At 41.1% G+C, this 13973-nt stretch overlaps 1 protein-coding gene across 1 annotated transcript in view; it reads right to left on the bottom strand.

Moving 5' to 3' along the window:
• Positions 1 to 11566, bottom strand: part of SYNPR (synaptoporin) — a 453809-nt gene extending 442243 nt beyond the window's left edge. Inside the window, exons 1-2 of the mRNA XM_029601012.1 lie at positions 11272 to 11566; positions 11083 to 11148 (exon numbers count right to left, since the gene is read on the bottom strand). Of these exons, the coding sequence (XP_029456872.1) occupies positions 11083 to 11148; positions 11272 to 11289 (84 nt within the window). The 5' untranslated portion in view covers positions 11290 to 11566. The remainder of the gene's footprint in view (positions 1 to 11082; positions 11149 to 11271) is intronic.
• Between the last annotated feature and the right edge of the window lie 2407 nt (positions 11567 to 13973).

Raw genomic sequence — 13973 nt, 5'->3', positions numbered from 1 at the left:
TTGGAGTTCTTCAAGTGTAAAAGATAAACTCCCTGGAGAAATCTCAGTCAACTTCATGCTAAATCCAATAAATCTGACTAGACAATGAGAAATAACCTGTTTTGGTTCATGAACTGAGGCCGACGTTAAAAGAAAAAGAAATAACTCTTTCAGAACTGGAAATGAATAATCAATACAAACTCCAAAATGAGATCTTTCATGTCCACGAGTTTCCATGATCGGTTTCATACAATGATGTTCATACATTGTAACCATTCTAGATGAAATTGAGTTTTAAACATTGGAGGTAAGCAGGCAAGAAATGGATTAGCAATGCTCACTTCAATGTGAACATGTGTCCTTTAGGGGCCCCTTTTATTTTCTCAGAGAGGTACTTCAGCAGTTCCCTAATATCTTATGAGTTTCTATATGTTAGCCCCAGTTCATTACACATTTTAAAACAATGGAAATTACTTCTGCATTGTTTACAATTAACTGCTGTGAAAGAGGTAAAACTCAAAGAAACAAGCTGAAGGCCATAACTTTTTTTACTGGACTAACAATATTTACAACTAGTTTTCCAGAGTTATACTGCATTCATTAGGTCAGACTATTTCATCCTTAATTCACATAACTGCTTTCTGAGCTATAGAGAAACAAATATAGTGAGTAGGCAGGGTAAGCAGAGTTCATGTACCGAACCTGATGGTAAGACTCACACAATGTCTCATAGAAGCCCAGGAGCTGGAATATATAGGCCCTCGAGGAGCGAGTACCTGGTTCCAGGGAAAGCTCTGAGAAAACGATGGTAACTCACAGATGTAGTAGGCAGTGCTGACTTCCAGGCAGAAGTGAATCGAAGAAGTTTGGGAACAAGGGTCCTCGAGGAGAGCGAGTACCGGTTCCAGACTGCAATCTACAAAGTAATGAGAGAGAGCGAGGCCCCCCGAGGAGCAGGTAACCCTGGTTAGTCCAAGGAAGCAGAATAGCTTAGATAGAATGAATCCAAATCCGTTTGTCATTCCTTATCCTTGCTAACTCGATGTGTTAGCAAATTCTAAGACCTTAAATATCCGTCGTGGGTGACGTCATCTTCGGGGGACGCCCCCGAGGTTCGCGCCATCGCCGGTACTTCAGTCGGGGCTGCGCCACACGCACCCCTAGTCCTCCAGGAAACATGGCGGTCAGCAGCGTGGAGCCGGTCCGGGGACGCAGAGGACCTCGGCAGAAAAACGCCGCGGCAGCCAATCTTCCCACGGGCGAAGAGGGAGGCGCCAAAGAGGTGAGGAGGGCGGAGAGAGGGCATCAGGAACCGACAGACACAACAGATCCTGAAAAAGAATATCATTCTGCTAGGCATAGAATTCCTCTATTGAACCTAACTGCAAAGTGCAAATTACTAAAAAGTAAGGGGTAAGTGGGAGCACCTTGCTGATGGCTGAGGAGAATCAGTAAGTACTGCTTGGGGAAATTTTAGAACTTAAGAGTTTTGGGGGAGAAGTAAACTATTGGGGTATATTCTTTTGTGTGTTTGTGTGCCTGTATTAACCTGCTAGTCAGAAGGCAGGCAGGCATAAACCAGGAGTTTATGTGTTTTTTATTTGAAAGCTAGTCAGAGGACAGGCAAAAACCAGGAGTTTGTGTGATTGTCTTTCCCTCCCACCCACCCCCTCTAGCTTATCCTTTGATTTATAGGCAGCTGACACTTTCACACTAAAAAATAATAATAATAATAATCAGCCTTTTATCTTTAATTCAGAAATTCCCCACACCTTATCAAGAGTTTAATAATCCCTATGTAGGTCACTACCAGATAAACAGTGAATGCACTAATACATTTAAAAGGACCCTAACTGTACACATTTCTACTCCCATAGCAAGCTAAACTTAGCTAGGAACGGAACAAAATTAAGATGAAGGCAGCAGTCCAGCAGCAAGAGGGGGGTGGGGGGGCTTTCCAGTCTTTTGGATCGAGTGTCACATGTATGATTTTTTACCCGATGGTGAGAGGTTGAATGTGTGCACTTTGTGCAAAGACCTCCTGTCTCTCAGAGAACGAGTCCAATCTCTGGAGGCTACAGTGGCAGACCTGGAGGAACTGAGGCAGACAGAGAGGTATACAGATGAGACCTTCAGGGACATAGTATTCCATGTGTCTATAATTAAAGACTCACCTGAGCTAAAAGATTCCAATCTATCCCTGTCAACTGAAAAGCAGAACTTTAATACAAACAAAAAAAACACACTTTGAAATGTTTGTATGCTAATGCCAGAAGTCTAGGAAGTTAGATGGGAGAGTTAAGAGCATATAGCAGTGAATAATGACATAGACTTAACTGGCATCTCAGAAACATGGTGGAAAGAGGATAACTAATGGGATAGTGCTATACCAGGGTACAAATTATATCGCAATAATAGAAAGGAGCAACTTGGTGGTGGGGTGGTGCTTTATGTCTGCGATGGTATAGAGTCCAAGTCCTGCAAGAGACTAAATGCACAATCAAATCTTTATGGGTAGAAATCCCTTGTGTGTTGGGGAAGAATATAGCAATAGGAGTATACTACTGTCTACCTGATCAAAATGATGAGACAGACAGTGAAATGCTAAGAGAAATTAGGGAGGCTAAACAAACTGGTAGTGCAGTAATAATAAGGGATTTCAATTACCCCAATATTGACTGGGTAAGTGTAACACCAGGGCATGCTAGAGAAATAAAGTTCTGGATGGAATGACAGTTTTATGGAGAAATTGGTTCAGGAACTGACGAGAGAGGGAGTAATTTTAGATCTAATTCTCAGTGGAGCGCAGGATTTGGTGAGAGAGGTAATGGTAATGGGGCTGCTTGGCAACAGTGATCATAATATGATCAAATTTGAATTAATGTCTGGAAGGAGAGCAGTAAGTAAGTCCATGGCTCTAGCACTAAATTTCAAAAGGGAAATTTTGATAAAATGAAAAAAATAGTTTAAATAAAACTGAAAGCTGCAGCTACAAAGGTAAAAAGTGTACAACATGCGTGGACACTGTTAAAAAATACCATCTTAGAGCGCAATACAGATGCATTAAGAAAGGTGGAAGGAAGGTCAAATGATTGTGGACGGCTAAAAAGTGAGGTGAAAGAGGCTATTTTAGCCAAAAGATCTTCATTCAAAAACTGGAAGAAGGACCCATCAGAAGAAAATAGGATAAAGCATAAGCACTGGCAAGTTAAATGTAAAACACAGTTAAGACAAGGTAGGAAAGAATTTGAAAGAAGTTGGCCATTGAGACAAACAAACTCATATAAAAACTTTTAAAAATATATCCCAAAGCAGAAAAACCTGATAAGGAGACTGTTAGACTGTTAGATTATCAAGGGCTTAAAGGGGCACTTAAGGAAGATAACGCCATCACAGAAAGAATAAACACATTCGTTGCTTGGTGTTTACTGAAGAGGATGTTGGGGAGATACCCATTCCAGAGATGGTTTTCAAGGGTGACGATTCAGATGAACTGAACCAAATCATGGTGAATCTGGAAGATGTGGTAGACTAGACTGACAAACTAACAGTAGTAAATCACCTGGACCATATGTGTTACACCCCAGGGTTCTGAAAGAATTAAAAAATGAAATTTCAGACCTATTACATTCAATTTGTAACCTATCAATAAATCATCCGTTGTACCTGAAGATTGGAAGGTGGTCAATGTAATCCCAATTTTTAAAAAGGCTCCAGGGGTGATCTGGGAAACTATAGACCGGTGAACCTGACTTCAGTGCCAGGAAAAAATCATGGAAACTGATATAATGAAATCACAAAATATTTAGATAGACATGATTTAATGGGACACAACCAGCATGGATTTACCCAAGGGAGGTCTTGCCTCACAAATCCCCTATATTTTTTTGAAAGAATGAATAAATATGTGGCAAAAGTGAACCAGTAGTTGTGATGTATTAGAATTTTCAGAAGGTGTTCTACAAAGTCCCTCATGAGAGGCTTGTAAGAAAACTTAAAATGTCATGGGATAAGGGTGATGTCCTTTTGTGGATTGCAAATTGCTTAAAAGCCAGGAAACAGAGAGTAGGATTAAATGGTCTGTTTTCACAATGGAAAATATAAGCAGTGGAGTGCCTCAGAGATCTGTACTTAGACTGGTACGACAAGTGAGATGATCAAATTTGCAGATGACACAAATTTATGCAGAGTAGTTAAATCTCATGCAGATTGTGATAAATTGCAGGAGGACCTTGTGAGACTGGAAGATTGGGCTTCCATACAGCAGATGAAATTTAATGTACAAATAACCTTTGCTGTAGTTACACAATTTTAGGTTCTATCTTAGAAATTCCCACCCAGAAAAGAGATCTAGGAGTCATAGTGGATAATACATTGAAATCGTCAGCTCAGTGTGCTGTGGTGGTCAAAAAAGAAAACAGAATGTTAGGAATTATTAGGAAGGGAATGGCCAATAAAATGGAGGATGACATAATGACTCTATATCACTCCATGGTGAGACCGCACCTTGTGTGCAGTCCTGGTCGCAGTTTCTCAAAAAAGATATAGCTGCACTGGAGAAAGTGCAGAGACGGGCGACCAAAATAAGGGGCATGGAATGGCTCCCCTATGAGGAAAGGCTAAAGCAGTTAGGGCTGTTCAGTTTGGAGATGAGACAACTGAGGGGGGGGGGGGGGATATGATAGAGGTCTATAAAATCCTGAAAGGACTTGAACAGGTTAATGTAAATTGGTTATTTACTCTCTCAGATAATAGAAGGTCTAGGAGGTACTCCATGAAGTTAGCAAATAGCTCATTTAAAACAAATAGAAGAGCTCTGGCATTCATTGCCAGAGGATGTGGTTATGGCAGTTAGTGTAACTGGTTTAAAAAATGTTTGGATAAGTTCCTAGGTGAAAAATCCATAAACTGCTATTAATCAGAAGGAATAGTAGCATGAGATCTATTTAATGTTGGGGTACTTGCCAGGTATTTGTGACTGGATTGGCCATTATTGGAAACAGGATGATGGGCTTGATGAATTCTTGGTCCGACCCAGTATGTCCTTATGTTTTGATGGGTAATTGTTAAAATTCCATGGGCAGCTATGGGAAAGATATTGGAGTCTTCAAAGAACAGCCAAGGAAATCTGTAATTTTTTTTTTAGTTGTATGCACTATATATAAATTGGTGATGTATATGATGGTGTTGTCTACTAGTTATAGTACAAAATATTTATCTAAGGAATACATAACAGATGGAGCAGCAGTTTCCCATGAATTATGGCCATTTAGTGCTCACCCTAAAGACAGAAATATATAACTGCACAGTTTCATATCCATCTCGCACCTTTGCCCTATAATATGAATTATCTCTGTGCAATATTAGTAAAATATCATGTAAATTGATCATAAGTATGTGAACTTCTTCAAAACAGGTTTCTCAAACTAGTCGTTGTGTCTGGAAAAATGTCAAAGTTTCATCAAATATTTTTTCGGAGAAATTCAAAATGGATTAAAAAATTTTGTTTTGGATTTTCAAAAAAAATGTTCTTTGGAATCTTCTGAATTGGCAGAATTGTTTAGAATTTAAAAATCCAAAGAGAATTTCTCAAGTCTCTTCAATTTTTTTCAAATCTTTCAAAAATATTTCCCAAATATATTAGCAAAAATCAAACAGGTTTCACTATTGAGTCTGAGGAAAATCCATCTTCCCTCAAACATAAAACCAGTTTGCCTGGTTCAAAATGTAGTTTATTTTTTTGGTCCTTGTAGTTTCTTCCTGCTCCTTTTGGCTTCCAACAAAAATCAGAACTGGCCCCTATGGTGCCATGATCCTTCATTTATTACCTCTCAAATTTTCCCCTCCTGTTTTAACCCCCTCTCCCCTTCTGTTTAGTCCATCCATTGCAGAAGCAGTCCTAAGTCAGGGGCCACAGATCACAGTTCCCACTTACAGCCCGATACACAATAACATAGTAAATGATGGGATAGAATGGCCATCCAGTCTGCCGAGTTATCCCGTTCACACAATTAAGGATACAGCCCAGTTCTAGCCACAGTACATGACCACCTGCCAGATTTCTCCTTCTCCAGGACAGTCTTTATTGTCTTTCTCCTTTATACGTGCACCCTTAATTTGGCCTTTAAGTGTCACTGCTGTGCAATAACTGAGACTCCCATCCTCTTAGGGGGCTATGAATACTGCCTCTGTGGCATATACAGGACTGACAGGCCCAAGATCCAGAAGCCAGGCTCAGGAATCGAATATAGGTCCCCCGCCTGGCACGTTGACTCAGAGCCATCCGGCAATTCAACTCTGAATTGACTGCCCATCTCTAGTGATGCACGTAGATTTTTATGTCATGATATAAAGAATAAACAAATGGCACAATTCACAGGTGGAAAATGACACATTTGCACTTTGACGAGCAATAAACTCTCCCAGGCAAGAACAAAATATGCAGATACAAAAATACCGGAGTTGTGCGTGTGGCCCAAATTTTCAAACAGGAAACTCCTGGGAGTTTCCTTTGAAATCTGTTTCTAGGCCCATGGGGCACAAAGCTAAGAGCTGCCCGTGGGATTTCAGAATTGCTCTCAGAATTAAGTTTCCGTAGAGTTTACTGCTTTCTCTGAAATCTTAACTTCCATTCCATGCATGAATAAAAGCCCCACAGTCATTTACACACAACAGGGTGTATAACTCAAAAAAAAGGGGGATGAATCAGCAGAACCATAGGTGCTTTAAGTGTTTCCAGTATTTATGAAATGCAAGCAAGAATAAAAGCAGCACTAACTTACAGTGTGACTACTTGTGGTGCTTGGCGACTCACTAAAAAACACACTATCACCTTGGCAACTGCCACAAGGCAGAGTGCACATGCTGTGTCTGCCCGGCATCTTAAGGGAACACAGCAACATGCAACATGAACTTTTGTGTTCTTCTACCAAAATTTTACAGACGCAGTGTGTGGTAATAAGTCTGCATGCCGTTTTTCCATACTTATTAATTACAAGGTTCAACAATGGAACTCTGCTTCAGCTGTACTTTACGCATCTGTTAAGCAGCTATTTGCTAACAGAGAAACAGCGGGGACCTGAAAGTGGATAAAGACTGTGAAGATGTGACTCAGTGAAGCCCACAATATTCCATGTCCATAATAAATGACAGGAAGATTTTTATAAACTACAGCCGAGAAGCTGATCATAAAAGCAGAGGACAGAGCGCAAGTGTATGTACACAGTTGCATATATGATGCAGCAGTTCTCTTGCTACTTTGGGTTTGGGGTTTTTTGGGTTTTTTTTGCAAAAACCCAGGAACAGTATTCACTGCCCAATTTAAAGATGTAGTCAATACAATCGTTGCTTTTCCATGTGACTTTAGCTACCAGACAAGTGCACCCATATTCACCTAAATTAACATCTCTCTTCTTTAAGACTTTGTTAGTTTTTCTCTCCTCTGCTAATTACACAGGAGTCATCGCATGGCATACATTCAAAGTTAATTTAAAAAATGAGCAAATTCTTTAAGCATCAAGTAATGAATATTAAATTCATTAGGACTCTGTTTTATTATACCCTCTTACACAGGCGATCAGACTGACAATCTTACATGGTATACCATAAATCCATTTTGTTGGCATCATTTGTACTTCTTTAAAGCAGTGTTTCACAACCTTTATGAGACCAAGGCATACCTACATTAACAAAAATGTTGTGCAGTACCCCATCCACCCTGAAGCAGGCAGTGCAGTCATGGGACGCACTGAGAACCCCTCCAGCCTCTCTTTCAAATTTTCGAAACAAAGGCAGAGAGGGGATGGAAGTACACATGAGCCCATCACAAAGAACCAGCTCCCTCTACAAACAAGTGCAGATAAAGGGAGAAGCCAGGGCATGCTCTCTTGTCTCACTCAGCCGAGGGATTCGACAGATGCTGGAAGGGCTCAGCGGAGGAGGCGCTGCACAAAGCAAGGCCCAGCTATCCATGGCCTCTGCATGCTGCTATTAAGCACCGCACTTTGGGGCTCAAGCTGTAGCCAGGAAGAGTAATCATGCATGATGACATGTGTGTTCTCAGAAATGAGCCCCTACATGTATAGGAATTACCACTGAGGATGAAGTGCTGACTTTTCTATGGCACACCAGTGCCTTCAGACCCGCTCTAAAGTAACCAGTGTGTCATGGCACACTGGTTACTTTAAAGCAATGCAATATTGTTTAGAATTCAAGTTAGAACTGCCCAAAGGCAGCAGGTTGGGGGGGTATGTGTGTGAGTGATCAGAAGGTGGCAGCCATAAAATGATACTGCCTGTCATTTTCCAATCAACACCCCCTCCCCCCAACCCCACTTTTCCTATCACATATATTTTCTGGTACTGTCATCTTTTGCTCACTCTTTTCTGACCTGAAGAAGAGAATATTTAGCTCTCAAAAGCTAGTCAAGAAATATGTTAAGTAAATCCAATAAAAAGGTATCACCTTATTTTATTTTTTTGTTAACTTTATTTCCATGCTTATATTTAGTAACCTACTTTCCACAGAAAAGATCTCAAGTGTTAATTTATTCTTTCCTAATCACATGTACCTGTACACACTCACAGGGCTTGTGTGTTCTGTTCTACAGTATATCCAGATTTCTCCTTAAAAAAAAGTTTTGCATGTCTCCAAGAACCAAAGCCAAAGGGTTATTTGTTATTGATGTAGTGTGTTAGTTTTTCTTCACTTCCCATTTACTTCAAAATCCATCCACAGAAGTGTTAAAAAAAACAAAAGAAAAACCCAACCCAGAAGGAGGTATTGTGTGTCAGTTTTCTGGAAAACAATGAATCATTTACAGGGTAGAGTGACAATGAAATACAGATATAGATAGATATAGCTATATGAAATGATTACACTACATCTCAACATGTCCTGATTTCAACTATAGCTAATTGTATATATTGTCCATAACTTTTTTTTTTTTTTACTGAAAAGTCAGTGAAAACAGTAAAATTTTAGCAGTGAAAAATATTATAGAGTTCTACACCATAATTTTGGGCAACAGTAAGAGTCCATGCTAACTGGCTCAAGTAAATGCACAATTTATTTCAAAGGAAAACTATCAAACTTATTTCTCTCAGTATATTACTTACATACCCACTCTTTCACCTAGCTGTCAAATTACATTTAAATCTATAAAGAGATAAAATAGTATTAACAAAGCCCAGTCTCTGTCAAAGAGGGAAATGTTGCATAGCTTGTGACATTGGTTTTCAATGATTCAGACAAAGCAGAAAAACCAAACAGTCGTACCAGATATGCAACACTTTGTTCCATTATGATAGGCCAGTTCAGCCTTAATTGCAGGTTGCAGTAAGACACAGGAAATCAGAATGACTCTTGCAGAGTTTGTCTCCATAATCAACAGAGCTAATGTATCCAATCTGCATAATCATATCAAATTAAAAGCAGAAGTATTAGATAATTTTAATAACCCAGTTGACACTTCTTGCATACAAATGTAATAGCCTAACCTTTATCATTTTTGGTATCTACACTATTCATAAATTTGAAGCGAAATAAACGCTTGACGCTTTTGACAGTTTTAACTTTATCAGTTGATAAATAAGGCACAGAATGCATTGGTGCTGCTTGCTATTGGACAGCTATCCCAATACCATTCTAATTTAGTTGAACCAGAACATCAAATAATCAAGAAGCTACCACGTTTATTGTGGCACAACTCTAATTACTAAACTATTAATGAATGCAAATGTTTAAAAAGGTCTATGAAATAAACACACCCAAAGGAAAGTCCAAGCATCCTAAAAATGCACTTCTGCTCAAAAGTGTTGGAAATCCAAGTTTCTTTAAAAGCTAAAAATATAATAGATACGTTTGATACAAAATATAGCAGTGTGTGCGAACATTAAACATTTAGCATAAAGCAACACGGAGTTAAAATGTAAACCTTCTCATAGTATTACAGTCGTTCGTGGGTAAGAAAATCTCATTAATCCCGTAGGACGTGCCTTAGATAGGTTCTCTATGAGTGCCATTTGACCTGCAGACCACTGTAAGGATGAACCAAACAAACGGTGCCACCGTTCTGCAAAGCAGTTACCTCCTTCATTCACTGCACCTTCAACAAGTTAAATTACAAGCATAATCAGGTAAGAATTAAAAAAAAACAACAAAAAAACAAAGATCAGAAAGAATAACTTCCTAGCCACTGCTGGCTGGCACGCTCAATAACACTTGCAGTCATGGCATTGCCCGCCTTTAATAAGTCCAATTTTAAACGGAGAGCCTGCTCCCCTCTTCCCGTTCCTGAGGGATAACACAGGTGAACAAAGACCGATTTCTTTCTTTCTTTGCTTGGTAAACGTCTATATTGAGAATGCTCATTCTTTCGGAGACTACGGCGTATAATGGGTGTATTTTTTACCACTTAGCTTCGGTCACACTAATTTCTTCCCTCTCCTACCTCAAAAGTATCTCGCTTTCCTTTCTCAGCTCCGGCGCTTATTGGCGATCAAAAGCCTCCTTTGCAGTTCGGCTGCTGCTTCTGGACCTAACATCTTTCACGAAAATTATCCAGCAGCAACTGAAAACAGATGATTTTTTTTTTTAATTTCAAGTTTGCAACGAGATGACATGAGCTTGACAGCAAATGCCAAGCTTTTGGAGGTGGAAGGACAATGCCCTCTGGGCTTCCTTCTATGCAAACATCAACGGTGCAATCTTTTTCTCTCTCTCCAAAATTCAACATTTTAGCCGGGGAAGGCAGTACCAAATGCACCTCACAAGCTTGCAAAAGTGATTCTATAGTGGCCACGATCCGTTTCTTGTCAACAGCCACTTCTTAGTGTTTGCACAGTCTTTTCTACTCCCTGAACGATGCCTCCGCTCTGATTTTTCGGCAACATGCAAAAAACATCCTTCAATTTTACACATTAATTTCCCCACTACCCACCTCCCCTCCCCAAATGCCTCCATAACAATGTCAGAGGAAACCAGGGTCCCAAGATCAAGAAAATACAGCTTTCTTTTTATAGACGCGCTTTTGCCATGCAGTCACACTGTATCTTTTTTTTTTGCACAATAAACACCAGTTAACTATTTCGTTGTCACACTTACCCATTCCATGAGACGCAGAAACCCAAGAGGTTCCTTCGCTATACGGAATGAGCCCGATGCAACAAGCTTAGGAGGGGGAGGGAAAAACAAAGAAAAAAAACACACAGTTCAGCACACACAAAAAAAAAACAACCCAACAAAATGACACTTTAATATGTACGTAATGCATGCATGAATGCTCTACTTTACCTGATTCAATATATCCATTCTGCCCAATTTTGCCCTTATTTCAGCAAGTAAAATCCCAGGAGCAGAAGCAAAGGGCGGGTGGAGTAAAACCCCTTTTAGCACCCCCCCAAGTCCAGAGACGCCTCCACCGTCAACACAGCGCCTTGTGCTTAAAGGAGAGGAGTAAGAGACGCGCGCCAACCCTCTCCCGGCTTCACGCGCAGCCGAGCACTCTGGAGTTGGGGGGAGGAAGGGGGAACGCAGGCGATTGGTCGGCCGAAAATGCCCGAAGCCGCGCGGTCTAGCTATTGGGCGCTGAAGCGATGGCCTCGCACTTGCCTGGTAGGTGTGTGCGCGCGCGTGTGTTTTACAACCCGGAGCCGAGTCCACCACGGGCGAGAGAGAGCGAGCCAAAGCGTGGCTTATGTGCATACGAGAAGGCCAATCTTCCTCCAAACCACTCCCCCACCCCCGGGACCGGGAAGCAAGCATTCATTGCGCAGAACTTTCCCTCGCACCCCACCCGGGCCCGTAGAGCGTGGCTTAGAAGGCATTCATTCGCCCATTTTTTTCAGCCTCTGTGTTATGAATTCCTTCAGAGTCTTCATACTTTCTGATTTTAAAACAATTATTAAGACGTTTAAGAACATAAGAAATGCTGTGCTGCCGGCTCAGATCAAGGTCATCTATTACTTGTACCTCACTCCTAGGAATAAGCGCCGTCTTTCCCAAGTCGATCTGGTTAATATATGACTTTTTCTGACTATTTCTATGCCTGTCAGTATTATCCCTTTCTCTTTGATTGTGGAAAGGTACTTCCATGAAATCAGCCCCTTGTTTTAAAAGTGTATTCCCTTAAGTCATACTATAGGACAGTGCATTCTCTCTCTCTCTACAACAACAAAAAATAGAGGTCACTTTCACTGGATTCCTTCCTGATATAATAAAGTCGTACTGATCAATCAGCTTTTAAACTGTTGCCAAGTAATCAGGCACCCACACTGCCAGTCAGCTGCTCAAAGCCGCACCTTTATTTCTCTTCACATTGCGAAAAGGAGCTTTATTCTTTCCCTTAGTTAAGTCATCTGGTGTAATATTTTTTTAACAAAACTAAACACACATACTGGTTTTATAATGTTGTATGTGTAGCACTTTTCCTTTGGACATATCAGGAAATGCATTAAAACCACTTATAATATCAGGGTGGTGCTAGCCATCTGTACAGGTCTGGAGGTAGCTGACTGTGATTTTAAAAAGCACCACTGTCTTGTCTCTGTTTGCGTAAAATATGAAGTAAAAGAGATAAGGATTTGTTTTATTATAACAGCAACTGTTTTAGAAAACAATTTGATAACATAGCACCAATCCTTTAAAAGGCCAGCCTAAGCTACTACAAGATGTTTGTTTGACACAATTCAGCATCCCTGCAAACAAAGGTAACAGACTTAAACCTCAAGAGCCACAAACAGGTCTGGTTTTCAGAATGTCCACAATGAATATGCATGAAAAATTTGTATACACTGTCTTATTGAATGCAAATATAGCTCAAGCATATTCATTGTGGATATCCTGAAAACCGGACCTTAAGGACCAGAGATGGCCATCCTTGGTTAAAAGGAGGGATAAGCTTCTGAGCTATTATTGTGCCTAAAATGAATGATTCCTGCACTGGTTACTTTACACCCATGAGACTGGTTAACTGGTCGTCTAAATCAGAGCTTCTCAACCACTGTGCCGTGGCATTCTGGTGTGCCGCAGCAAGATCCGTGCTGTCCCAAGGTAGTCTCTCTTCTCCCCTTCTTTCTCCACCATAGTGTTGCACTGCAAGTAGGGGCATCATTAGCAGCAGGCACACGGTGCCCATGCCCCAAGTTTCAGCGGCCCTGCTATATTTATTTTTAATTACAGCTGGGCCCAGGCCAAAGAAAGAAGGCTGGTGAATGAGCTGGGGCTACACAGCCCAGACGTGACCGGGAACCTTCTTTCTTCAGCTGCATGGCCAAAGAAAAAATGTTGTTGTGTCAGGCCGGGGCTGCGCGGCCAAAGAGAGATGGTTGATCCATGTGGTGGAAGAGAGGTGGCTGCGGCAGGGCCAAAGAGAAGAGACTGCTGCCACCAGCAAAATGCACACTCGGGGGAGAGAGAGAGTGTATGTGAGAACTTGTGTGAGTGAGTGTGAGCAATACCATTTGTGAGAGGTTATGTGTGTTCAGTACATGTGCAAGAGGTACGTTTGTGAGCAATAGCATGTGTGAGAGCTTGTGTGTGTGCGCACGTGAGTGATGCTGCATGGATCGAAGGAGATAACTGCTGCTATCTGCACACCTTGAGATGAGAGAGAGAGAGAGCATGCAAGAATATATAGGGGAGAGAGAGAGCATGAAAGAGAGTCTGTATGAGTGTAAGAGAGAGAAAGGAACTGGGAGCCTGCTTTTATGTGTGCCTGTAAGAGAGATTGGAAGCATGTGTGTGTGCCTGTGAGAGAAAGAGAGCGCAAAAGAGAGAGATTGAGAGCATGCTTGTGTGCGTGTCTGTGAGAGAGAGATTGGGAGCCTGCTTGTGTGTGTGTGCTGTGAGAGAGCGAGAAAGAGAGAGATTGAGAGCCTGCTTGTGTGTGTGCCTGTGAGAGATTGGGAGCCTGCTTATGTGTGAATCTGTGTGTATGAGAGAGAAAGAGAGATTAGAAGCCTACTTTTGTGTGCCTGTGAGCGAGAGAGATAGAT

The sequence above is a fragment of the Rhinatrema bivittatum genome, chromosome 4 (assembly GCF_901001135.1).
Source record: "Rhinatrema bivittatum chromosome 4, aRhiBiv1.1, whole genome shotgun sequence".
Taxonomy (NCBI): domain Eukaryota; kingdom Metazoa; phylum Chordata; class Amphibia; order Gymnophiona; family Rhinatrematidae; genus Rhinatrema; species Rhinatrema bivittatum.
Note: the sequence above shows the minus strand (reverse complement) of the source record. Positions and strands in the feature narration are given on the sequence as shown.